We start from the raw sequence: 26,032 nt of genomic DNA, 5'->3' as shown, positions 1-26,032 counted from the left end.
GTATTGAAAAATAGATATTTGATAAAAAAAAATTATATAAAGTTGTTTATTATGTATTCTTATGGTACATGTTAGCACATGGTAAAAAAAAAAAGAATTTAATTTATATGCACCGTCAGTGTAAAGTTATTTTACACATCCAATAATATATTGAACACAATTAAACTAAAAAAAAACTAAGAAATCTTTTTGAACAAAACTTACTATGAACACAACTATGATCGAGAGAGACTGAGATTACTTGATGGTAAAACTGACCCTCGAACCAGATTAAATTGACGATGAAAGAAAAAATAGACTTACTAAGAAAATAAATGATCAATTAAATTCGTTATTTTTTTATAAGAATTTTTTTTATAAGAATTAAATTCGTTAATTTGGCACAAAACTTACTAAGAAAAGAAATGATTAATTAATGAATTAATTAATTAATTAATTAAATTGGTTAAAGTAACGAAAGTTGTTGCCATTTGTCACAACGTTAAGCCGTTAACGCGTAAACAGTTCACCACATTACGCAATAGAGTCATCGTGCAGTCAAGTTCCCCTCGATCATCATCACCAACGGTGACATTAACCTTTCTCTTTTTCCTTTTCACATTTTCTTCTTTCTCTCTTTTCACTTTCATTAATTTCTCAGTTCAATAGTTAGTTAGTAATAGTAACTACCCAGAAAAAACGTTGCTGAAAATGATTAAACAAAACGTTGTTTTCCAACGACGTTGATGTGTAACCGAAAACAGCACAAATTGTCGGGGGAACTATTTAATTAAACCCTATATGACCCCATTGCCATTAATATTAATATTTTAAGGTCATATTTTAATTTCTTTATGTTAATTATTATTCATTTTAATTTGATCTTAAGCAATTTAGTTTCTGAAATATTCAAATATATGTGTATAGTTTATAGTTTATCAGATCGAGGTTGGAGATGCTTGAATTTGGTATGAAGTAGAGTTTCTTTGTTTGGATTTTAGGTAAGTCAAAATCATGTGAGGTTGTAATTTTCTTTCAATTTTGAGCTTAGAAAATTATGTACAGTATGTGTTTTAATTTTAGTTTTGAATTTTACTTTTTGCTTTTAAGTTTTGCAATTGTGAGCATGATGAACAAGTTTTTTTTTGGGGATTAATTGTTGTGAATTTAAGTTGTTTTTTTTTTGAAGAAGTTGTGAATTTAAGTTGTTATTGATGGAATGTGTGAATTGTGGTTGGTTGGAGGTAGGTAGGTTTGTTTGTGAGAGATTCTTGAGGGGAGGAGGTTTGTGATTTAGGGTCCGTTTGGATTGATTTATTTGAACTTATGTACTGATATAATCAATTGTAAGACTGTTTGAGAGATCTTATGGAAATAACTTATGACATGTCTGTAAGCTGTTTTCAGCTTTTATTTCCACAAGCTCTGCAAGATAGTTTACGAAAATAGCTCATAGCATATATGATAAACACTTATGATATATGTGCTTGATTAAGTTGTTTATGAAACAGGGTCTTAATAGCAAAATGGGGGTTATGTCCAGGAGGGTTGTGCCCGTCTGTGGTAACCTTTGTTGTGTTTGTCCTGCTCTGCGTGCTAGCTCGAGACATCCGGTGAAGCGTTACAAGAAGTTGTTGGCTGATATTTTTCCTCGTAATCAGGTGACATTTTCAGCTTATTTACGCCATTTTATGTCAAATATCAGCTTCCTTTGTTAGTTGTTACTTGTTTGACTTGTCAACTTACTTAGCACTATGGTTTGTATAGCATTTGGTACCTTGGTGATATTTGGTGGACTCCAAATATTTGTTGTGAAAATCAATGACCATATAACCGATAGTTATATACTATGTTTGACTCTACTGATCAAGGCACCAGTATCTGGGAAAATGCTTGGGTGCCCCACTGAGAATTTTATGTTGATTTTAGTAATTATTTGTGAATACCAGTGAGATCGCTTTTTAGTTTTCTGATGGTTTGATCTCTATTGTTTAAAACATGCTCTATTTGTGATTTAATTATGTAGCTTTTAATCTGCATTTAACGTTTAATTTATTGTATTTTCTTTCACCCTTATTCGTAATGAAATCTTGTGGTTCACCATTTCCACTCTTAGTGGCTATTGCATTATCATATTATGATGACTGGTATCTTCAATTTTCAGAAGAAAAGTAGTACTGGAGAGTTGTTTATCATAATTTTTTTTTTCTTATTATAGTAAATTTCATGAAAGTTTCATAGATATTTTTAATGCCTTGGATCCTCCCCCGCTCTCTCTCTCTCCCCTTCTATTCCCAGTGTCTGATGTGCATGATGGTTGCTATTTTTGGCAGGAAGCTGAACTTAATGATAGAAAAATTGGAAAGCTATGTGACTATGCCTCTAAGAATCCATTGAGAATTCCTAAGGTAATTTCATATTATTCTCGGAAGTCTTTAGTTTTCTTTGGGATCTCTGTTCTTTTTCAAATATGTCATTTAATCAAAACAAATTATAATGTGGTGGAGATAGTTGAAGTTTCATAAGAAACAATTTTATTTGTTAATTAATGTGATAATATGGTAGAACTATTTCTTGGATACTTTATCCAAGTCTGAAATTATATGTGTTTGTGGATAAAATCATATTGGCTTCCACCTAAGTTTTTCTGGTGTTTTATCTTTGCAGATTACAGATAACTTGGAGCAAATATGTTACAAGGATTTGCGTAACGAAGTCTTTGGTTCAGTGAAAGTTGTCTTGTGCATATACAGAAAATTCTTATCGTCATGTAAGGAGCAGATGTAAGTTTATAACATATAAATAGATCTTCATCAATTCTGACTTAATCACTCCTATTGAGTATATTTAGTTTGGCAAAAGAAAATTGAACACTTTAAAGTACATTTTGCGTATAATTTTTTTTCAATCTGTAAACTTTTCAGCCATTGTTTCTGTAACACTATACCCTCTTGATTCTAATCCAATGAGAAAACTTTCTGCATCCATCTCAAGTCATTCAATACATCTAATGCTTGAATATGTTGATTTCCCTAGATGTTATTATTTATTCATTTATGATCATATGTGCAGTGATCTGAATATAATTTTTGTTAAATACACTTGAAGGAGTATAAAAAAGAATGAAGGTGTAAAATATGATGTTAATTGTCAATCGAAACCTTTATTTCATATGATATCGGCAATTTTATATTTTTATGCAATATAAACAGTGCCAAGATTTTTCTTATGCCATAAGTTGTGGTTCTTCTGTTTTCTATTGTTGGATTGCCACATTTTTTTATTTCGAATATGTGATGATATTCAAATAATGCTTCTTAAACTTGCAGGCCACTTTTTGCGGGTAGTTTATTAGAGATTATTCGGACTCTTCTAGAACAAACTCGAACAGATGAGATCAGGATCTTAGGCTGCAACACTCTTTTTGATTTTATAGATTGCCAGGTATTTGGTTAATAAACCTAACTAAATTGTTGAAGTTAATATCACTGTGTGGTTGGCTTCTCTGGGGAGATTTGCCATCTGTTTGAAGAAAAACTCATTTACTTAAATTTTAGATTTTTGGACTCTGGGAAGTTGATGGTAGTGGTAAAAATGGATGCTCAACAGTTCAAAAACCATGGTGGCTTGTTGGTGAAAATTGCATTATAACTCTTGATATATATTTCTTTTTATAGACCATGAGCACGTATAGTTTTTCCATATTTGTTTTTTGTGTGTGATTAGAATAACTTTTTGTGGTCCTGATTTATTTAAATTTTAAATAGACAGATGGTACATACATGTTCAATTTAGAGGGTTTTATTCCTAAGCTATGTCAATTGGCTCAAGAAATGGGGGAAGATGAACGAGCTCTACGCCTACGTTCAGCTGGACTACAAGCTCTATCCTATATGGTACTTCTTCATTCTGTGTCACTAATTACATCTTCTGGAAATGGTTATACATTGAATTACATTCCTGTAATTTAATAACATGTAGGTTAAGGACTTCTCTTTTCTTTATTGATCAAATACACACCAGAATCTACACACCTTAACTATTCTTTTAATGAATATGAAGTATGAACTCACTGAAGAGAAATAGAAGGAAAACGCGAGGTTAAGGATACACTTACTGTCCTTAGAAATTCTAAGTGATTATTGATTGTGTTAATAATAATAATGATGATGATGATGATGATGATGATGATAATAATAATAATAATAATAATAATAATAATAATAATAATAATAGTAATAATAACTTTAGCTGTAGAAGGATAGAACCTTTGATTCTGCATATGATAGTAAGAGCCAGTCATCTAAATAATTTGAAATTTTTAACTGACTAGTGGTTAGCGGTCACCTCATTCCTACCATGGTATCCTTTTCCTAGTCGAGTATTAGGTTATTTATACCATTTCTTCTTTACACCTCTTTGCTCCTATGTTTTCTGTGGTTAGGTGCGTTTCATGGGCGAGCAATCACATCTTTCTATGGACTTGGATGAAGTGAGTACTGTTCCCATACTTATACTCTTTTAGCTATGTTCAGTAATACAAAAAAGACACATTTATGTTGAGGTTTAGTTTTATTTATCTATTTGTTTTTCCAAGCTTTGATCAAAACTTGGGTATTAAAATTTGAAGTCAGCTTCTACTTGTAGCAACAGACAACTTTATTTTTTCAAATCTAATTATTTTCTTTTATTTCTTGTTTGGTACTTTTGGTTGATGGGATCTGAAATAGATCATGTTAGTGACTTTGGAGAATTACACGGGTCTCCAATCTAACTCCAATCCCCCCAAGGAATTTCCCAATGAGGATTGCTCTTTAACAGATACATCCAAGAAGGATCATTTGTGGCTGGAACTTGTGGCAGGGACTGGGATAGACTCTATGCTGTATGACTTACATTACTCTTCTCCCCTACCTTTATTATGAAGCCAAATGTCGTCATCATTTGAAACAGGTCTTTGTATTTATCACTTTTACAGGGATACTGCTAAAGATCCGGCATATTGGTCAAAGGCTTGCTTGTATAATATGGTCAAACTGGCAAGGGAAGCTACAACTTTGCGGCGTGTCCTTGAACCTCTTTTTCATTATTTAGATACTCAAAATCAATGGTCTTCTGAAAAAGAAGAGGCTACCCGTGTTTTGATGTATTTACAATCTCTTTTAGAAGATTCAGGTACCCTGCAACATTTAGTAACATAAATTTCTAAAATAGGATATTTCTCCAATTCCAGTATACTGATTATCTCTTTTGCATGCCAGGAGATAACTCCTATCTTCTGTTGTCTATTTTGGTCAAGCACTTGGATCACAAGAATGTTTCCAAGCAGCCTATCCTTCAGATAAATATTACTAACACCATATCACAACTTGCGCAAAATGTGAAGCAACGGGCTTCAGTTACAATAATTGGTGCAATATCTGACCTCATTAAACACTTAAGGAAGTGCCTACAAAATTTAGCTGCATCTTCCAGTTTTGGGAACAATGAGTATAAGTTGAATGCTGAACTTCAATCTGCCTTAGAAATGTGTATATTACAACTTTCAAACAAGGTATGCATAACATTATTTCTTTTTCAAACTTTATATAATGCTTAGACTGTAACTTTTTGAGAATAACAGGTTGGGGATGTAGGGCCCATCCTTGATTTGATGGCTGTGGTGTTAGAGAATATCTCAACTACAACCATTGTAGCAAGAACAACAATCTATGCTGTTTATCAAACTGCAAAGTTAGTTACATCGATCCCTAATGTGTCATATCACAAGAAGGCATGTTATTCGTACTTTGACTTGAAATTGACCTTTCTATATGCTCAACTCTAGTAAGATAGTATAAACTCCTGTGTTGCGTTTTTGTCTGTTCCAGACTTTCCCTGATGCCTTGTTTCATCAACTGCTCCTGGTGATGGCTCATCCTGACGAAGAAACACGAATTGGGGCGCACAGTGTCTTTTCTACAGTGCTTATGCCATCTCTGTTTTCTACCCAGTTAGACCATAAAGCAAAGATGGCTCAGAAAGTATCAAGTGAGAGCTTCTCCATCCACCATGAAAGCTCTTTAGGGGCAGAACAGATCAATAGGAAACATGTGGAAGGAGGAGCAGTAGTTGATGTCAGCAGTAGGAAATATAGAGTTCTTCCATATCGTGTTCACAGCTTTTCCGGTGCTCTAAATCATGGGAAAGATGTATAGTTTCTTTTACTTCACACTTTTTAGTCTACATCATATTGATTTAACTTATCCTTTTATATAACATTTATTGCTTTCAGTTGTATATTTGTATTATCAATACTATTAAGTGGTTCATTTTGTTTGGTTTTTTTCCTGACAATGGGAACTTTAGATATTTATTTTTGCTGTAATTTTTACTCAAATCTTGAATGACCACTCTTTCAGGAGTTAAGTTCCTTCCGGTTAAGCAGCCACCAAGTGAGTCTCTTGCTTTCTTCAATCTGGGTTCAGGCAACATCTATGGACAATGGCCCAGCAAATTTTGAGGCTATGGCTCACACTTTTAGCATTGCTTTATTGTTCACTCGTTCAAAGGTGAGATTGGTATAACACGAATGCATGGGTTTTTTAAAATTACAATCAGTAAAGACAATAAATAATGTTGTTGTTCATTTTTAATAGTTGCTAATTATTTACAATAAGTTACATTTTAAATTATCAGTTTACATTTATTTATTTGAATGGCAAATGTTAGTGGAGGGAGTTGAACACACAACCCCTTATGTTCCTCCTCCCCAACCCACCGTATCATTCTATGTCAATTTACATTTAAAAGTGTACTATCATTTCTTACTCTTGCGTGTGTTCCTATAAAGCAGCATAGTTCCTATTCTTATGAGTGCAATTTGGACATTTTATGGTTTTAATTTGGACATTTTATGTCTACATAGTTCCTATTCTTGTATCAGGACGGCTATAAATGAGTATTTCATTGTCACCAGTATTTAGTGGTGGTGGATAGTATTCTAACTGCTTTAACCTTCCAAGAATGAATAATGTTAGTGCACAGAATGCAGAGTGCAGACCACCTGCAATTCTGTTACTTTTTAGCTTTTGAGATTCAATATTATGGTTTTCTTGCAACTCTCCTTAACAGGGTTTTATTTATTAAAAAATACCTATATTTTCATACTTTCTTTTATCACTCCTGATAACCTGTCGAAGTCCATGATGGTTTAAATTGCTTTCCACAGACATCCAGTTACATGGCTTTAGTAAGATGTTTCCAACTGGCATTCTCCCTCACGAGCATCTCACTGGACCAAGAAGGTAAGTTGAACATATAAGTGATCTTTTATCTTATCATCTTGATATGATTGCTTTCTTGTCCACTTGTTTTCTACATCAACATAAATTGGAATAGTTATCAATCACCTATTTTTTTAAGGTGTAATTTTTTTGAGTAATCCTCAAACCACTGCCTGTATCTAATCTTCTGCATCCTAGGAGCCTCATGAGCACCTCTCGACATTCTTGAGCAATTGCAATTTCTTGTACATGGTGTATTTTATTTTAATTTTATCCTATTAGTTTACGAGCAATACTGTGAATCTTTTATTTGCGTAAGAAATTATTGTAGAATGTGTGATTCTAACAAAATATAACCAACTTTCTACTATTCCAAGTGTCATAGTTAATAGCCTTTTCGGAAAAAATTGTCGACTATGTTTTACTTTAGAAAACAAGTGCAAATCCACATTATTGATTTACAGAATGTCATGGCTTGTTATTCTAAAACGGTGCATGTACATTTATCTATGCATACTAAAAAATTATTGACTTTGTTTTACTTTAGAAAACAACTACAAATCCACATTATTGATTTACAGAATTTCGTGGCTTGTTATTCTAAAGCGGTGTATGCACGTTTATCTATGCATGCTATAATTTTTATTAACTTGTTGGGTTAAATATTTATTCTGCTGCTAAGTTTCTGACACGTTTATTCTCTGCATTCCTGTTAAAGGATGTTTACAACCATCTCGCAGGAGGTCTCTTTTTACCTTGGCATCGTACATGCTTATATTCTCTGCCAGGATAGGCAATTTCCCTGAGCTAATTCCAACAGTTAAAGCATCCCTGAGATATTCAACTGTTAGTTTCTTCCCCTAATCTCTTTCAGTCCCCATTTCACGTCCTTTTTATTCTGCTTCCTTTTTAAGATTGTTTGCATTACTTATTTTCTATTTTCCTTTTTTTAAATTTTAATTAGGTCAATTAATCAGTGTTAGAAATCCACAGGTAGATCCTTTTCTTGAGTTGGTCGATGATGTCAGGCTGCAGGCAGTTAATACAGAATCAGAGAAGATACTCTATGGTTCTCAAGAAGATGATGTTGCTGCTATTAAATCACTTTCAGCCATAGAATTGGATGATAAGCAGTTGAAAGAAACTGTAATCTCGTACTTCCTGACTAAATATTCAAAATTGCCAGAGGTAATATGAATTCATTTCCCTTTTTGCTTATATTCAAGATTAGGATATAGCCGGGGTTAGTTGGAGTACCGTAAAGTAGAGACTACTATATTTCAGCTTTTATTTGTTTTAGCATATCAAACAGTAAAAATCACATTAAAGTTGGTGTAGAAGATGCAATCTATGCTTATGCTCAAATGATGATCGAGTTGCCTCTTTGGAAGTGAAAATGTCAATAGTATGACCCTACTCTTGGTTCAAGTGTAGAATAACATTTAGCTATATGCATCATACCATAAATTATGAGGGTGCCACTGCCCAAGCAACGAATGAGCTAGCTACATAGGCCATAAGTAATTTAACAGGGAAATAACATTATTTTATCTCAAATTTAAAAGTTTATGCATCATGTTTACTTGGGCTAACAAAGAATACAGTGATATGTACCCTGTACGTATACTTTGCATGCTCACATTTATCCTGGAAACTAAGGATTGAACCAGACATTTTTTTTTTTGCGGAGAAAGATACTTGCAAATATTATGAGGTTTCAGCAGAATGTGGAATGTTATAAAAATTGGCGGCAGAGTTGTTTGCAGAGTAACATGAGTAGTAGTAACTAAGTGTAAATAACATGAACTTTTTCTATGTTATCCAGGATGAGTTGTCAAGCATAAAGAAACAACTTGCACAGGGGTTTTCTCCTGATGATGCATATCCATTGGGACCTCCTTTATTTATGGAGACACCAAGGTCGTCATCTCCAATTGCTCAGATCGAGTTCCCAGATTTTGATGAGGTAAAATTCTTCATAACTGCGTATATAAGTGGCTTTGAAAATTCTGTTTCACTAGTTTTGTGATAAATTGTTTCTAGATTGTGGATTCGGTAGCTTTGATGGATGAAGAGACTGAACTTGAACCAATTAGAAGTCAGTCAAACTGCAAATCACCACTATCCTTCAATAACCTGGCCATTTTAAGTGTTAATCAACTCTTAGAATCGGTAAAATGCTTTTGTTTTATTTTTTTATTTAGTTCTAGATACAGTAAAAAATAAACTTTTGCACTTCTGCTGGAGAGTGAAGTGTGTTTCTTCTTCAGTTAAAGATTCTATGAGGATTATTGTATTGACAGGTTCTGGAAACCGCATGGCAAGTCGCCAGTTTCCCCACTTCTGAAACTCACGTGCCATATGACCAAATGAAGAACCAGTGTGAGGCCCTTGTATCAGGGAAACAGCAGAAGATGTCCGTTCTTCACAGTTTTAAGCACCAGCAGGATACTAGAGCATTAGTCCTATCAAGTGCAATTGAAACCAAAGTTTCCCCTCTACCAATTAAGGTCAGTATTTTTTTACCATGGAAGTTTGTTTTTTCTGCAAAAGAATAATATATTGTGAAAGAATAAAAATTTTCTTCAAGAAGAACTTTGGTTATGCTGGTGTAGAGATTGTTTTTGACTGTCCTGGTTTAGTGTTTAGGCAGCATGATATTTGAACGTTGATCAAACTATCAGTGTCGAAAAACAAACAATGAAAAGATGTAAGGCAGTCCCACTTATCCAAATGCAGCATATGCTTTTGTCCAAATAAAGTGAAGAAACTTTTCTGCTTGTAGCCTATCTGCTGAGTTATCCATATTCACTAATAGGTTATTATTATTATTATTTTCTTTAAATTTTCAACAGATGATAGTAATTCATAATCCTTTAGTATCTTCTGAAACTTAGTAACCTGTTTTAGTATTAAAATTAAATAAATTACTCATTAGCTTCAATGATGTATTTGGAGAGCTTTTGAAGACATGCTGTAGGCATAGAGTTCAGTTATTTGTTTATTACTACATTTTATCACAATTTTTGCCTGTCCGATTGTGTAGACACTCGAGTATTCAGAAGGTGATCTGAAGTTGGTGAGTCAGGAGCAAATACAGGCGCTGTATCCAGTACACCCATGTTCGTATGACTATAGGCAACATTCTTTGAGACTACCACCTGCGAGCCCCTATGATAAATTCTTGAAAGCTGCAGGATGTTAATGGTATTAGATTTTCACAATTGATTTGTATGTAACCATTTATGTAGACATGAATCTCCCCCTTCTATTTCTTCGTTTTTTTATTCTATTTTTTGTTTGGTTGTCTCATCCCATTCAGTAGGCCATTTTCTCTCTCGTTAATACGCAGTAATGTTTGTTAAGACTATTTTCACCATGCCATCAATTCATTCACTGTAAAACAACTTGATGATCAAACACCTCACAATGAATGAATTCATATACACTTCTTATGAGACTTATCCCTATAAAAATGAGCTGAAACTTTTTAAAGTAGGTATTTATTTTACTATAATTCTTTGATTTTGTCTTATGCTTTTTATTTATGGGAAGGAAGCTAACTGGCAGCATGCAACGCCTTCAACGCCATCTATCTAACTTTAAATTCAGCTGGATATGGATAGCCTCCTCCAACAATTGCAAGTGCATCTTTTGATTAACCTACATTTGCCGTCTCTAATAAAATGCCTCCAAAAGATCCATCAATATTGCACTTGTATGTTTGCGAGAGGGGATGCCAAGCTATATGCGACACTCTGTAGTCTTTTTCCCCTTCCATTTAAGTATGGAAAGGGCAAACAAGCTCGACTTGGATTGATAGATATTGATATAAGTTTAAGAATATTATTACTATGCTATACCTTGATTCTAATCAGTTTTGATGATTGTGAAAAGATGTTTGGTTCCTCAATTTGATGATTGTGAAAAGTTTTATGGTGCGAGTCCACCTAAAATCTTCTACTGGTCTATTCTCTTTGTAATGCTAGACACTACCTTGGAAAAAATAGTGCAAATAAAACACTTTCTTAAGTGTAGATGCATTTTAATTCCTGACAAAATTTGTTAGACCTGATGTAGTCCTTTAAAAAAAAAAAATCAATATATTTTTAGCCCTTATATTTTGTCCTAGTCCTTACATTTTTTTATGGTGAAAAAAAAATTCTACTGTATTTTCCGTTATCAACTTTAGTCTTCTCCGTCAATATTCTTAACATAATGTAGAATGTTCATGAGGCATGCTGTGGGTCTGATTTTTAATTGAGTTAGCAAATTGTATGATGATACGTGTAATGACATTTAATAATAAAACGGCAAATAATCTTAATTAAAATAATTTTCTCCATCTTCAATTTCATTTCCATCTTCTTGTTCATAATTTTCTTCACCCAACACCACTATTTCCATACTCTTCGATCACCACAATTGATTTCGCGTTCCATAAATTTTTTGCGCTTAATCCCTTTCTCTCTTTTCGCGGTCTCCTCAATCTCTCCAACAATGTTTTCAATGACACATTCCCTTATGAGCTTTCTCTCCTCAAGAACCTCAAAGTTCTTGACCTTTGCGACAACATGACCAGAACACTCGTTCACCGAGTTTATGAATCTTCGTCGTTTGAACCATGAAGTTTACTTTATAGGCCAGATCCTGTCGAAGTAGGTAGATGACATCATCTGAAATGCTTAGCTATTTATGAGGTCATGTGAATGAAAAATGGCAACATTTGGTCGTAACCATTAATATTGTATGTTTGATAGACCAAAAATAAAATTTGAGATATTTATAGAAATTAAAAACTTATTTAACCATATTTATTTTTGTTCCGATGAGCATTGCTCAATTCTCTTAAATAATATTTATTTTTGTCCCAGTAAACACAACTCAATTGGTAAGAGTATTGCGTAAAATGTAGGAACCCGATTGACTAAAAAAATAAATTTTATTTAACTTTTTGGTAAATATAGGAGTAGATTTTTTTTCCTTATTTTTTGTGAAACATATATTATATATATTTTTATATTTTCATGGGGTGTTTGGTCTTTTGGATGTAAGGAACGTATAATATGGATAAACGATAAGGGACAGTTTCGTAAAAACACCAATTAAAAGAGAGATATATATGGGAATGAATTAACCGCGTCAACAACCTTCTTTGCATATCAAGTTCGATTACAAAAAGAAAAAATGCTGAGAATCGCAGGGTGCGCAAAGAAACTCGTTGGAACGGCGTCGTCTGAGACGCAAGTTCCGGCAACTAGGGTTCTTTCACGATTCTACCACGAGAGGGTGGTTGATCATTACGATAATCCCCGAAATGTTGGATCCTTCGATAAGAATGATCCTACGGTAGGAACTGGTCTTGTTGGAGCACCCGCTTGTGGCGATGTTATGAAGCTTCAAATTAGGGTTGATGAGAAAACCGGAAAAATCACCGATGCTCGCTTTAAGACCTTTGGCTGTGGTTCCGCCATTGCTTCTTCCTCCGTCGGTAGGATTTTGTATTTAGGGTTTTGATTCTTTTGTGGTGTTTGAATTTTCAATTTCACTTTTTATCAAATTGTTTTTATCTCTTCCTGGAATTTTTGCAGCTACTGAATGGGTTAAGGGAAAGCTAATGGAGGAGGTTGTAACTATTAAGAACACGTAAGTACAAGCTTTAGAATTCTTTGAAAACTTTTCTTGCAAATTTGTTTTTTTGTTCTGGCTACGGTTTGTGTATTATATGATTTATTTGTTCATTATATGATCTTTTTTGGACCTATAGTTTGGTGAAGAATATTTATGTGCTTAGATTAGTATCAGGAAATAAGTATTAGTATAAGTATAAGTATGTCCCGATGATTGTCGACAAACAAGAGAAAATGATTTTGTTGACCATTGACGTATCAATTAATTCTGCAATTTCTCAGCCCTCTTACTAGATCCTTAGTAGTGCCAAATTCTCACCTCATTAGGTTAGTGTTGATGCCTTATCTAATAGACTAATACCATAGGGCCTTCGCACTTCATGTCACACTATGTTCTCCTTACGAGCAGAGATTTCCAACCTCTGATCCACATTCGTGAGCACCCACCGCCACCGAAACCACCTGACAGGGTTGTCATTCTGACGTTGTCCCTCAAATTTTCTCTGTTGGTTACCAGCACAAAGCATTTTTCAATGTTGCAAACTTGCCTCCAACTGTTTGATAAAATGCCAAAGAGCCACATAGCTGTTTGGAGTGTCATAATCAATAGGTACATGGATAATGAGCAAGCTGTTGAATTTGACTTGTCCAAAGAATTGAATAGGATGCATATTTTTCTTGGTAATTACAACTTATTCTACATGATGAGTTTATGCTCTTCGAAATTTTGAATTTTGAAAGACATACTTATTTTGTACTTCAAGTGGATTTCTATTCCAATACATGTTCTCAATTAGATTCCATCTCCCATCCTGTTGTTAGAGAAGTTATTTCTGACCACAACAGGGTTGTTGCCCTGCTCATACTTCATTTACATGACTACTTTGTTGAGGGAAGTGCTACTTCAACTCCGATTTACCATGGTCCATAATCAGTGCAACTAGTGTTAGCATGTCAAGGGGTTAGAGAATTTGGAGATATAGAAAAAGCCAATACAAAATTAGAAGTAACATGTCTAGGCATGGGTTCTTGTGCAGACATAGTGACAAGGTATAGTCATGAGTTTAACATGAATTTGATTATAACTTTAATTGTTCTTTATAGCTAGATCTCAACCAGGGAACTGTGCTGGTCATTAAAGTTCTAGCTGCAAAGCAGTTGCTGCTGCTTCTTACTTCAATAGGTCCTAAAACATTCTTCCAAATACCTCTTGCAGTAGTTAACATTTTCAAGGATATGTTTGTATATATGGGAATGTACAATGAAGATGTTGGAAAGCAAGTTTCAGCTCACTTTGACATTAGTAGGAACAATTCAAAAGTGTATGCTTTCGGATCAATCAACAACCTTGCAACAGTTGTAGTAGCCAAGATAGAGGGAACAACATATGAACTAGTGAAATTTGATGCTAATGCTACAAATAACCTTGTTCCAATACAGTTTTACTACTGTCAGTTCTGGAATTTGAGTGGTACTATAGTTTGAAATATCTTGAAAGAATATTGGTTAAAAACACTTGGAGAGTATAATGTGTCTATAATTATGCAACATTCAATTTGAGGAATGGCAGGGGAAATCTCCAACATTTTCTTGTAGTTGATAGTGGGAGTTTGACTAGCCAAGACTTTGCCAAGAGACTAAATACTTTCAACCTTGTTTTTGCTGCTAGGCACAAATTGGTTTTGGGAGACTCTAATGAAGGAGGACATCCAAGTTGGATTTGAGGATAGTTTTTATGGATGATATTCTATGATTTTTAACACGCACTTCGTTATTTTAAAGTAGATTAGATAGGTTATTAAAAAAAAAGTATTAGAGTAGATATAAAATTATCAATATCTTACTGATTAAAATAATATCACAACGTACCATGTAGCCGAATAGCGACTATGTATACCCACATACCCAATACTTCAACGGCTGCGTACCGCGTACCCAAACCCTTACCAAAGTGAATTGTGAGCCCGGTGACTATGGGTTAGATTAGTAAGGAGGTTACAAGTTCAATTCTTCCTACTAATGAAACAACTAATATTTGCCATTGTTTCTGGCTATTTATGTTTAGTAGTTGTAGAAAGCAAAGGTACTAGTTACATCTTACATGCTTAAAATATTTGGTTGGTTTGAGTTTTTTTTTTCCTTTCTGTCTTTCTTTCATATATGTCTTATTCTTATCTCCTCTTAAGATGATGCCGAATTGATGAAATAATGAATGTAATGGCTGCTTAAGAATATTTTGTATCTTTGCTGTTATGTTTTGGATTATGGTTTCTGAATCGTTCCCCCATTTCTAGGATCTAATCTTATTCTAGCTTTATGCTGCTTCCATGATTAATAGTTTTGGTTTGTCTGTTGTTAGTTTTTTAAGTGACACCTGATTAATGTCCTGCAGTGAAATTGCAAAGCATCTTTCACTCCCACCAGTTAAGCTACACTGCAGCATGCTTGCTGAGGATGCTATAAAAGCTGCTGTTAAAGATTATTTAGCTAAGCGAGGTTCCGCTACTGCAGCAGGCACAGGAGAAAAATCTGCCACTGCATGATTTCTGCTGATGAAAAAAAAACCATTACTATAATTCTCCAAGGTTGCTAATGAGTGCTTTGTACGTCATTAAAATATCTTTTATAAGACTTTTCTTGGTTGTAGCTAGGCTGCCAGATTATATTCTGATGTAAAATAAATACCAGTTTTGCTGGCTATAGTTTGTTATTTGCATGGTTTGTTTGTAGGAATCGTATGATATTTTTGTTTAAATATGTACGCAATACAATCAGAATATGTACATGTAAGTATTTGGAAGCCCACTGCTTCATCTTTACTAAGGTGCATAACATTATATTACACGATTTGTTTTGGAATCATGTTTTTGTGATAGAAACCTGGTTTTTCAGTAATATTATTATACATGGAAGGATTTTCCCTGAATTACTCAAAATAAAACACAACAGATCTTGAAGTGTTTGCAGCACACCTCTGTGTCATGTTGTCGTCCCCAAATTCTTCTCAAATGCATGTATACCTCTTCCTCTAATTTATTAGCAGCATGCCTTATTTATTCTCTCTCAAACTATCTCAGCCAAGTAACCTAAATAATTAGCAAGCTCTCATCAACAGATATCTCAGTTTGTCTGTCATTCAATTATAGTGTATCTCTCTGGCAATGAAAATATAAATGCAACGGCACGACAGAAAACTGATCTTGTGCTTACTAGAGAGAAGGAAACAGGATACGTAGGATTTGTTGTTTTACTTTTACCGGCTCACTCCGCAGTATTGGCGGATGTCATATTGGAGAATAAAGAAGGATAGTATCCAATTCCCTTCTCATTTATATTTATATAAATCAACCAATTTTTTTTGTTTTTGAATCCTGCTCACATGATAACTTTTTGTGAGTATTAGTATACCAATTTCAGCGCATATATTTTCTCTTTATATTTGCTTAGCATGATCATAAGTTAAATAACCTTTAATTATAACATTCTTATGGTCAAAATGGTATAAATTGAAACTTACCTATAAAATAGCCAAGGAAACATAGATCGTCAATCCATCAATGGTTGATGGTTGATGTTTGACTGAATGCTTGACCAAAAGTAATGGATGAATATTTAGTAGTTTGGAATGAAATAAAATAAATTAAAGGTTGAGAGGAAAAAATCGTGTAGGTATAAAAGGACACAAAGATTTCATTACAATCAAATGAAAATAGATATGATAAAAAGAATAAGAAATATATTAAAACGAACATTTCATTACAATCAAATGAAAAATTACAAAATAAAAAGAATAAAATATATTTTATAACAATCAAAGATTTTTTAAATTTAATAAATTATATTTATTATTTTATTAATAAAAGTTAATTTCTATATGTGCATTTATGTAAAACGAGTAATAAATTGTAAAAAATATTACTGATAGATAACAGTAAGATAAAAAATACACCAATAAAATATTATACTATATAGTATTTAATTAACTATATTTAAATGAAGACCATTGTTTTCTTTTGTCATTTTTTTTGACCAAAATCATCTATCTCTTAATTTTTCTCCTAATTGAGAGGATTAATTTTCATTGTTGGTCCCACATATTTGACCAAGAAAGGTTGAAAAAAAAATAATACAGGATTCACAATAAAAACTAATTGTCCCAATTTTAAAAAAAAAACAGAAATATATCACAACACTCCAAAGGATAATAATATGGTCCATTAAATAATATCTATTTAATTTTGTTTAAAGGGTGAATGTGGTGGTTGTTTCTAGGTTTGGTTTTGTAAAAAGAGAGAGAGATATGAGAATGAATTTAGATGGTGTAGGTAGCAATCCCCTCGAATAATTAGTTTCTCAAACGGCCCAATATAGTCGGGTCATACATAACGGATCGAATCGATCTATATTCTACGGATCCGGGTTATACTACAGTATACAAAATATATTGGGTAGTGTGAATGAACAAAAAGAAAAAATAAACAAAGCAGAGAAAAAACAGAACAGAGAGAAAGAAAGGGTTTTGGACTCTGAAAAACTCTAAGCTCATTCATTCTCTTCTCTCTTCTTAAGCTTTTTCTCAAACCCTAATCTCATGCATTCATTCATTCCTTCCGATCAGGTTCATCTTTAATTTTCTCATCGTTCACTTTTTTCCTATTTTTTTATTTTATTTTTTATTTTTTCTGTTTCCAATGAACTGAACTGCACTGAAATGTAATTAGTTTATGAATTTTATTATGTGATGAATTTTGTGTTTTCGACTTCGTTATTGTTTGTTTCATTCGTTTTACTATTCCTATTGCAAATTGAAATTGAAAATCATTATATTATTATATATTTTTATTTTATTTTTTAAATTATTTTTTTATGTTTTTTTTCTTATGATAAATGTGGTGGTTGTTTCTAGGTTGGATTTTTGTCTGCATGTTAGAATCTGTAATTTGCAGATATGTTGAATGTTGTGACCTAATTTCAGATTGAAATTATTGGTTTTGGCTTTGGTTTACTTGTCCCTTTAAGGTTTGTACTTGCTTATGTTCTGTTTTGTAAGACAAAATATAAAATTAATTTTTTACAATTTCATGCTTATATACTTATAGGGTGCGATTCGTTCTTACCTTGTTCTTAATTGTACATCACTACATTGGACTTAAAATAGGGTTTGTAGAAAATGAATAAGTCTTGATTATTACAGGATAAATGTTTGAAATTCTACTTTGCAAGTGGGAAACGGCTATTGTCATTGTTGTTTCTCCAAATGTAAATTGTACGCTATGTCTGACATTGACACATATTTTCTCAGAATATTATTAGTGTTTAGGTGTCAGCGTCGTGTCTCGTGTCCGTGTCTGTGTCTTGTGAGAGTTTCGAAATGTTTTGCAAGAACCTGTGGTGAAAGTCTCTAATTGTTTCATGCTTATGTTAATAACATGCTTTAATCAAGAAGAAAATATTCAAGAACTACTTTACTATTGGTGTTCATTATGCAGTTAGACACGAGGTTGCTGAGAATATACAATTACCCTTGGTCCCTTAGTTTCAGATCTATACCTGTTGGTTCCTTAGTTTCAGATCACATTTTTAGCCAATGTAAAACTTTGTCGGATCTTTTATGGCAGCAGGGATCAACAAATGGTTTTCCACAACTCTTAAAAATTTCTACTGTTTTTTGTAAAACCTAATGGTAGAGGAGCCAATGGATCTGTTTTTTATTAGATAACATGGGTGCTTTCCACCATTTTTATTTGCTTGACTTTGAGCTGTGATTTTTAGGCGCATCTCCTTATTATACATGTAAATCCTTGTTCCATTTTCTGATTCATAGCCATCCGTTTCAGTATTTTTCTCTATCTGTCTCATTCTTTCAAATGTTAAAAGTTCCCACCAACTCTAATATCAAAACTTTTATTTCGGCAAAGCTTGTGAAATTTTCTGGTGCTTATGTTATGTGAATCTTATGAAAAATTAATTGTTAATAGACTCTGCTCTTTCTGCAGGTGCAAATGACTGAGGGATGCTGATTATGTGATTTTTTTAAATCATGTATCCCAAACGTTCTAGTCTAGATGATCCTGATTCCCGGCCGGTGCGCACAAGTGATAGGATTAAGACTAGGCCACCAGCTTATAACCGTGCACCATTTTTGTATTACAACTCAAATCTTAGGCGCCCCAGGAAAAGCAAGAATAAGACAAGAACAGCAGCTTCGCAGATTGCTAAGATGTTGCGTCCAGGGAATCGGAAAGCACGTGATTTGAATACTAATGTAAGTGCCTGCATCTCAAATATGTTTGAGAAGCATGATGGCTCAGAATATTGTTATTTTATTCATTGAAGTGCATGGTTCTATGCTTAAACCCTTAGGACTTAGAGGCATGACATTTTATGCATTCTCCCCCCTCTGAGTTACTTTGTTGATGTATTGGATATGCATGGAATTAAAGAGCACATTTATAATTGTGTCAAAGCTTGTGTAGTTTTTAAAAACCTTGTTTATTTCTTGTTGTATGATAAGATGCCAAGTGGGTTGATTCTTTTGTGAAAGAACTATATCTTAAAGATCTATACCTGTTGGTTCCTTAGTTTCAGATCACATTTTTAGCCAATGTAAAACTTTGTCGGATCTTTTATGGCAGCAGGGATCAACAAATGGTTTTCCACAACTCTTAAAAATTTCTACTGTTTTTGTGTAAAACCTAATGGTAGAGGAGCCAATGGATCTGTTTTTTATTAGATAACATGGGTGCTTTCCACCATTTTTATTTGCTTGACTATGAGCTGTGATTTTTAGGCGCATCTCCTTATTATACATGTAAATCCTTGTTCCATTTTCTGATTCATAGCCATCCGTTTCAGTATTTTTCTCTATCTGTCTCATTCTTTCAAATGTTAAAAGTTCCCACCAACTCTAATATCAAAACTTTTATTTGGGCAATGATAATTGATAGAACAGAATCAGCAAAACACAAATGATCTGCCTACATATTTATAGGCCTCAATGATATTTCTCGCGATTCTTTGGTTATTTCAGAGTTTTAAGGGAAATGACAATCTTTGCACACTCCATGAAGTTGCTTTTCAACTTCACAGTTTACACAATTGTACTTGCAGTAATTTTCTTTGTACTTCTTTTATTCTTAATAATAATAAAGGGCATAGATAGACTGGGTTTGAATCCGCTCAAACTCAAAATGTTTGTCTCTGCACCTAGTGGTGAGTTTGGGTTTTCTTTGTTTCTGGGTGTACTAAAATGAACATCTAAACATACAAATTTTGTCTCTTCATTGTGCTTAAAATTGTGTTTGGGAATTATAAAAAAGTGTTTTGGATATTATGATTGTCTGCATATGATGCATATGACCGAATTGTGAAGTTATGGATGTTTGCCGACTACTGACTAGCTTGAAGATCATCAACCTCGGCTTTACTCGATAGCGTTAGTCTTTCCTCATTTCTCTGTTTTGTCCTCTGTTGACATCTTTGATGGACGCAACTAATTGTTTTTGATGAATTGGTATAATTTATTGAAAAGACTTCAGAAAGCAAGCTGAATATGTAATTTATTGAAAATACTAATTTTTCTATTATTGCACTTCTCTGTGTATTTCTCTTTCTTATTGCTTATAATCGTGTCATTTGCTGAAGTTGATCAGATGATAAAATTAATTCTTTCAGTTTTGTTATGTGGGACGTTTTAAATCCCTGAGCTGTGTTATCTGTGCTTCTATTCACAGTCTGGCTCTGGCAACCTTCGGCGCTCAACCAGGGAGAGAAGGGTCAATGTAAATCTTATGGAGTTTGCAGACAGCTCTGGATCTGAGGATGCAGATTTAATGGTGAATTTTTGTACTCTATTAAGTATAAAGTTATGGGTTATAAATCTTGAATCTTCTATAATTATGGCTAAGGTGTGTAGCCATGTTTTATTGTTTCAGAGACCCTCATATCGACCATTGAGAAACCGGATTAGCAACAGTGTCAGCCGGGATGGTGTTGTATCTTCTAAACGCAAAAGAACTGTGGATACTAAATCAGCACCTCGACGTGAAGGTCTACGGCCTCGTCGATCGAAGGCTGCTGGTAGAGAAAGATTAATTTCAGAATCAGATGATGATCAAGACCTTTCAGAGGAGAAAGTTGAACAAGATGAAACAGAAAATGGAAATGATGTTGAAGAAAATGATGCAGAAGATGGCCATAATGAGATGGAGGGGGATGCCGAGGGTGAAGATGAAGGTGAGGATGAAGGCGAGGAGGAGGATGGCGATGATGATGAAGATGGTGAAGAAGAGCAGGATGGAAGAAGGCGCTATGATCTTCGAAATCGTGCAGATGTTCGCAGGTTCTCTATGGAGGAAGGGAAGGCACGGCCAAGGTCTCCTCGAAGAGTGTTACATCAAGGTATGGGAACTAAGGTCAACAGGGATGTAAGGAAGGGTGGATCAAGAGTTCACAAGCGCCATCGCTTAACAAGGCCGGAAGATTCTGATGACTCCCTTCTTGTGGATGAGTTGGACCAAGGCCCTGCTATTCCATGGGGTCGAGGTGGAAATAGATCTGGCCCACCTTTTCTTTTTGGGGGTGTCGACACACATGGAACAACAGCTTGGGGATTAAACCTTGCTGCATCGGGTTGGGGTCATCAGGGTGATGCTTTTGCTACACTGACTTCAGGGATTCAAACTGCTGGTCCAAGCTCTAAGGGAGGGGCAGATATCCAACCCTTGCAGATTGATGATAGTGTAAGTTTTGATGATATAGGTGGGCTCTCTGAATACATCGATGCTCTAAAGGAAATGGTTTTCTTTCCATTATTGTATCCAGATTTTTTTGCAAGTTACCACATAACTCCACCTAGGGGGGTATTGTTATGTGGGCCCCCTGGCACAGGGAAAACATTGATTGCAAGAGCTTTGGCTTGTGCTGCTTCAAAAGCTGGTCAGAAGGTTAGCTTTTACATGCGCAAAGGAGCGGATGTGCTAAGCAAGTGGGTTGGTGAGGCCGAAAGACAACTGAAACTTCTATTTGAGGAAGCACAAAGGAATCAACCTTCTATTATTTTCTTTGATGAAATAGATGGACTTGCACCTGTGAGATCTAGCAAGCAAGAACAAATTCACAATTCCATTGTGTCCACTTTGCTTGCTTTGATGGATGGCCTTGATTCTCGTGGACAAGTTGTTTTAATTGGAGCTACCAACAGGATTGATGCTATTGATGGAGCCTTGCGACGTCCTGGCAGATTTGATCGTGAATTTAACTTTCCCTTGCCTGGTTGTGAGGCACGTGCTGAAATATTAGACATTCATACTCGCAAGTGGCAGCATCCTCCTCTAGAGGAACTGAAAAAGGAACTTGCAGCTAGTTGTGTAGGTTATTGTGGTGCTGACCTAAAAGCTCTCTGTACTGAAGCGGCCATTCGTGCTTTCCGTGAAAAATATCCACAGGTTTATACAAGTGATGACAAATTTCTAATTGATGTTAATTCTATCAGGGTAGAAAAGTGTCATTTTATTGAAGCAATGTCTACAATTACTCCTGCTGCCCATAGAGGAGCTATTGTGCACTCTAGGCCATTGTCTCTAGTAGTTCAACCATGTCTTCAGAGACATCTGGAGAAAGCCATGAGTACTATATCTGATATTTTCCCTCCAGTATCTGTTGCATCAGAATTGTCCAAACTTTCAATGCTTTCGTATGGGTCTGCAATTCCACTTGTATATCGACCTAGGCTTCTACTTTGTGGTGGTGAAGGCACAGGGCTGGTAAATTAACTTGGAACCTTTTTATATTATTGAAATTATGCTTTACAACAACTGAAGACTGAATATACTTACTGCTCTAGTGTAACAGGATCATCTTGGGCCTGCGGTTTTACACGAACTGGAAAAATTTCCTGTACATTCATTGGGACTTCCATCTCTTCTGTCAGATCCTAGTGCAAAAACACCAGAGGAGGCGTTGGTACATATATTTGGCGAAGCTAGAAGAACAACACCATCAATTCTCTATTTACCACAGTTTGATGTTTGGTGGGAAACTGTGAGTACATATCTTGTAAATTTACTTCTAAATGAACTGAGCTGCATGTGCAAAATTTATCTCATTCTGATGAGTTCCATAATTATTTTATTGCCTCTGAGTTTGATTGGTTTACTGATCATGCAGGCTCATGAACAGCTTAGAGCTGTTCTCCTGACTATGCTAGAAGAATTGCCATCTGACTTGCCTATCTTACTTCTTGGTACATCCTCAGCTGCACTTGCTGATGTTGAGGAAGTGCCTACTTCAGTTTTCCCTCATCGCTCAGTGTACGATTAATATAAATTACAGTAAATTTTTTATCTGAGTACACAATTATTTTTTTCTAATTGGATGGTTGTGTGTATGGTGAAAATTAGTAAATGTGGTTCCCCAAGAATGCATGCTTTTTTATATATAGAAAAGAAAACATTCAACTCAAATTTTCTGATAGTATAGATGTTTTGAGAAACCTTTCTATCATGTTCCTTAATAATTTTCTCAAAATCTCAATTTATTGAAAGAGCAGACCAGAAATCTTCATTACGTTGCCATTCATGCATCACTATTAAATGCATTTCAGATGATTTAGTAAGAGGTTAAAATCACATCGTTGCAAATACCAATGCTTATTAATATTTGTTATTCCCGCTAGTATTTGAATAACTTTTGGTTCAAAAACTAAGGCAAAACGAATGTTAGTTTATTATTCTTAGTTAGACCTGAAAAGTATTCATGCCTAGGATTTTGTTTTCGGTTATATATGGTCACCCTCTTTCTCTCCCTTTTGAACAGTTATCAAGTGAACATGCCATCTACCGAAGATAGGACCTCATTTTTTGATCGTTTAATAGAAGCTGCTATGTCGATATTGCTGGAGCGAATCAGCAAGAAATCCCAGGATACAGGACGCCTTTCAGAACTTCCCAGGGCACCAAAATTGGCTAGTGGTCCAAAGGCGTCTGAGCTAAAAGCAAAGGTTGAAGCTGAGCAGCATGCACTCCGTAGGTTGAGAATGTGCCTCAGAGATGTTTGCAACCGGTAGGTTAACCTATGGTTGATGTACAATTGTTGGCTTCACTTAGCACATTGATACCTTTATTAAATTCATGCTACCTCTCTCTTCCTCTCATGTTTTGTGTTCCTGCTGCAGGATATTGTATGACAAACGATTTAATGCCTTCCATTTTCCAGTCTCAGATGAAGACGCGCCTAATTATCGTGATATTATACAGAACCCAATGGACATTGCGACCATCTTGCAGCATGTTGATAACGGCAACTATATTACATGTGCTGCATTCCTGCAGGACGTTGATCTTATTGTTTCCAACGCAAAGGCATGCATCTTGTTTCTTGAATTCTATTTTTTATCGGATTGGTTCATTTATGTTTCTGGGGGTAATGGATAATGCATTATCATTTTTTTATTGTTTTGACCAAGTACAAGTGCTGAAATAAATTTGTTGGGAATGCTTCATACAATACTTTCAAAATTTAAAGCATGTCCTTAGTTTGATCCTTTTTGATGTAATTCAGGCTTACAATGGAGATGACTACAATGGTACTAGGATTGTCAGCAGAGCTTGTGAGCTCCGTGATGCGGTACTTGAATTCTCTCTAAGTTTTATATTGCAGTTTTAGATGTGGACCATTGTCTGGAAAGTGCACTTCATCTTACTCTTTTCTTTCATTACTTTTTTCAGGTGCATGGGATGCTCTCTCAAATGGATCCAGCACTGGCTGCATATTGTGACAAGATTGCTAGCCAAGGTGGCCCAGTTCATTTGCCTGACGAATTAGGGGATACTACATTCCCTGCTACTCCTGTTGTACAGATGGGCACCACTACTAGAATGAGTGCTCGACTTCGTCATGTCCAACCAGAGGTTAATATGGATCAGGGTTACGAAGTATTGAAGCGGACTAAGAAGATTGGTGATGGTGTACATGCAGGTATAATAATGCCTTTGGAATACAAATTTGTTCTCAATGTCAAATGGTTGTTCTGCAATTGTTTGTGTGTTCATGTACACAACTGTTATTGCTGTTCTAATATTCATGATTCTGAAACATTTGGAAGTTATCCTATAATCTTAACTAGGAACAGCAATAGGTGTGGATGTTTTAACCCAAAATGTTCTTTTTGTCATAAGCCTGGTTTGAGGAATGTGTGACAATCACATGCAGTAGTGAGACATCTTTGAAAATTGTGGAATCTCCATACTTCAAATCCTTTCATATGCTTGGTCATGCTTATAATCCCAATGATGGTGGTGTTATTTGATTTCCAATGATTAAATTTTTCTTTTTCAAATGCTTATTTCAATGTTTCTTCAAAAATGGGTTTTGCAGCAGACGACAAATTGCAAGATTCAATACCGACAAACTCCTCCCAGGAGCAGCATCAGGTGGTACAAGAAGAGGTGGATTCTGAAAGAATGGAGCCTGTAGCAATGGATGGAGATTTTGATGGATCTTGTCCAAATAACCTTGCTGATAGTAGCAGCCTTCATGATATCACGATGCTAGATGGTGAATTTTCAAGACAAGTTGAGTCTGTCAAGCAGCATTTCGTTAAGCGCACTGAAAAGTACAGCATCCCACAACTTGAAAGGCTTTACACGAGAATCATGAAGGGTGTGTTTGAAACCAAAGATAAAGGATTGAATGATGATGACCTCAAAACTTCGGTTTTGGGGTTTTTGTTGAAATATGTAGAGGATGATGCCAATTTCTGACAACTGAGTTTTCCCTTTATTCTCCGATGATTTAGAGAAAGAAAAAAAAAGGAAAGATTTTTACTGTAAAGTCGGGATATTTTTTTTTTAATTTTAATTCAATGTTATTTGATTGAGCACCAGAGTTCCTCTCTTTTTCCATGACAGAAAGGTTCAAATCGATGTATAGAGGAGTAAGCTTATTCTTTCTATATATTCAGTGAGATTGTAATTTTAGATTATCATGATTAGATGTTTTAGTTTATGCCAACATACAAAAGCTAAAGGTAGCTAGAGATTGGAAATTTCAGCTTGAATGGTAGAACCTCTTTTTAATCTTGTCATGTTTAAATTCACTAGCTTGTCCTTCCATAAAGAACTTGCAAAACTGGTCCAATGTTACATTTTTCTCAAATGT

General features: G+C 34.7%; 3 protein-coding genes across 14 annotated transcripts; all 3 read left to right on the top strand.

Moving 5' to 3' along the window:
- The first annotated feature begins 430 nt into the window (after positions 1 to 430).
- On the top strand, positions 431 to 11,373 carry LOC123916644 (protein SEMI-ROLLED LEAF 2-like). 7 transcript variants are annotated; one of them, XM_045968157.1, is made up of 22 exons: positions 477 to 567; positions 907 to 980; positions 1,491 to 1,640; positions 2,313 to 2,387; positions 2,647 to 2,762; positions 3,309 to 3,423; positions 3,747 to 3,875; positions 4,424 to 4,471; positions 4,710 to 4,864; positions 4,958 to 5,154; positions 5,241 to 5,533; positions 5,603 to 5,752; positions 5,850 to 6,170; positions 6,381 to 6,530; positions 7,190 to 7,265; positions 7,963 to 8,090; positions 8,238 to 8,432; positions 9,070 to 9,210; positions 9,288 to 9,416; positions 9,548 to 9,754; positions 10,291 to 10,451; positions 10,804 to 11,373. In XM_045968157.1, exons 3-21 carry the CDS (start codon positions 1,506 to 1,508, stop codon positions 10,447 to 10,449), a joined length of 2,919 nt encoding a protein of 972 aa, XP_045824113.1. In that variant the 5' UTR covers positions 477 to 567; positions 907 to 980; positions 1,491 to 1,505; the 3' UTR covers positions 10,450 to 10,451; positions 10,804 to 11,373. The 7 variants fall into 7 exon arrangements, with proteins under 7 accessions (XP_045824115.1, XP_045824114.1, XP_045824113.1 ...); XM_045968156.1 differs by having other exon boundaries at positions 516 to 814; XM_045968155.1 differs by having other exon boundaries at positions 516 to 814; positions 10,800 to 11,373.
- Positions 11,374 to 12,341: 968 nt separating this feature from the next.
- LOC123919089 (iron-sulfur cluster assembly scaffold protein IscU-like) lies at positions 12,342 to 15,716 on the top strand. The gene is made up of 3 exons (XM_045971318.1): positions 12,342 to 12,735; positions 12,836 to 12,890; positions 15,267 to 15,716. The coding sequence occupies exons 1-3, from the start codon at positions 12,432 to 12,434 to the stop codon at positions 15,415 to 15,417; spliced, it is 510 nt and encodes a 169-aa protein (XP_045827274.1). The 5' UTR covers positions 12,342 to 12,431; the 3' UTR covers positions 15,418 to 15,716.
- A 1,616-nt stretch (positions 15,717 to 17,332) lies between these two features.
- On the top strand, positions 17,333 to 25,950 carry LOC123919088 (ATPase family AAA domain-containing protein At1g05910). Of its 6 annotated transcripts, none has more exons than XM_045971316.1 (11): positions 17,333 to 17,492; positions 18,871 to 19,139; positions 20,608 to 20,709; positions 20,809 to 22,638; positions 22,727 to 22,915; positions 23,042 to 23,184; positions 23,690 to 23,935; positions 24,048 to 24,234; positions 24,434 to 24,499; positions 24,601 to 24,850; positions 25,253 to 25,950. In XM_045971316.1, exons 2-11 carry the CDS (start codon positions 18,915 to 18,917, stop codon positions 25,633 to 25,635), a joined length of 3,621 nt encoding a protein of 1,206 aa, XP_045827272.1. In that variant the 5' UTR covers positions 17,333 to 17,492; positions 18,871 to 18,914; the 3' UTR covers positions 25,636 to 25,950. The 6 variants fall into 6 exon arrangements, with proteins under 6 accessions (XP_045827272.1, XP_045827271.1, XP_045827267.1 ...); XM_045971315.1 differs by having other exon boundaries at positions 25,250 to 25,950; XM_045971311.1 differs by having other exon boundaries at positions 22,727 to 23,184; positions 25,250 to 25,950.
- Positions 25,951 to 26,032: the final 82 nt, after the last annotated feature.

Source organism: Trifolium pratense, linkage group LG3, assembly GCF_020283565.1.
Source record: "Trifolium pratense cultivar HEN17-A07 linkage group LG3, ARS_RC_1.1, whole genome shotgun sequence".
Lineage (NCBI taxonomy): Eukaryota > Viridiplantae > Streptophyta > Magnoliopsida > Fabales > Fabaceae > Trifolium > Trifolium pratense.
Note: the sequence above shows the minus strand (reverse complement) of the source record. Positions and strands in the feature narration are given on the sequence as shown.

Coding starts and splice junctions, on each gene's coding strand:
- LOC123916644 (XM_045968157.1), top strand. CDS start 1,506: ATGGGGGTTATGTCCAGGAGGGTTGTGCCCGTCTGTGGTAACCTTTGT. Junction 4,472..4,709: donor TTTCTATGGACTTGGATGAA/GTGAGTACTGTT, acceptor GATCTGAAATAG/ATCATGTTAGTGACTTTGGA. Junction 8,091..8,237: donor CATCCCTGAGATATTCAACT/GTTAGTTTCTTC, acceptor AGAAATCCACAG/GTAGATCCTTTTCTTGAGTT.
- LOC123919089 (XM_045971318.1), top strand. CDS start 12,432: ATGCTGAGAATCGCAGGGTGCGCAAAGAAACTCGTTGGAACGGCGTCG. Junction 12,736..12,835: donor CATTGCTTCTTCCTCCGTCG/GTAGGATTTTGT, acceptor GAATTTTTGCAG/CTACTGAATGGGTTAAGGGA. Junction 12,891..15,266: donor GTTGTAACTATTAAGAACAC/GTAAGTACAAGC, acceptor AATGTCCTGCAG/TGAAATTGCAAAGCATCTTT.
- LOC123919088 (XM_045971311.1), top strand. CDS start 18,915: ATGTATCCCAAACGTTCTAGTCTAGATGATCCTGATTCCCGGCCGGTG. Junction 20,710..20,808: donor CTGAGGATGCAGATTTAATG/GTGAATTTTTGT, acceptor TTATTGTTTCAG/AGACCCTCATATCGACCATT. Junction 23,185..23,689: donor GTTTTCCCTCATCGCTCAGT/GTACGATTAATA, acceptor CCTTTTGAACAG/TTATCAAGTGAACATGCCAT.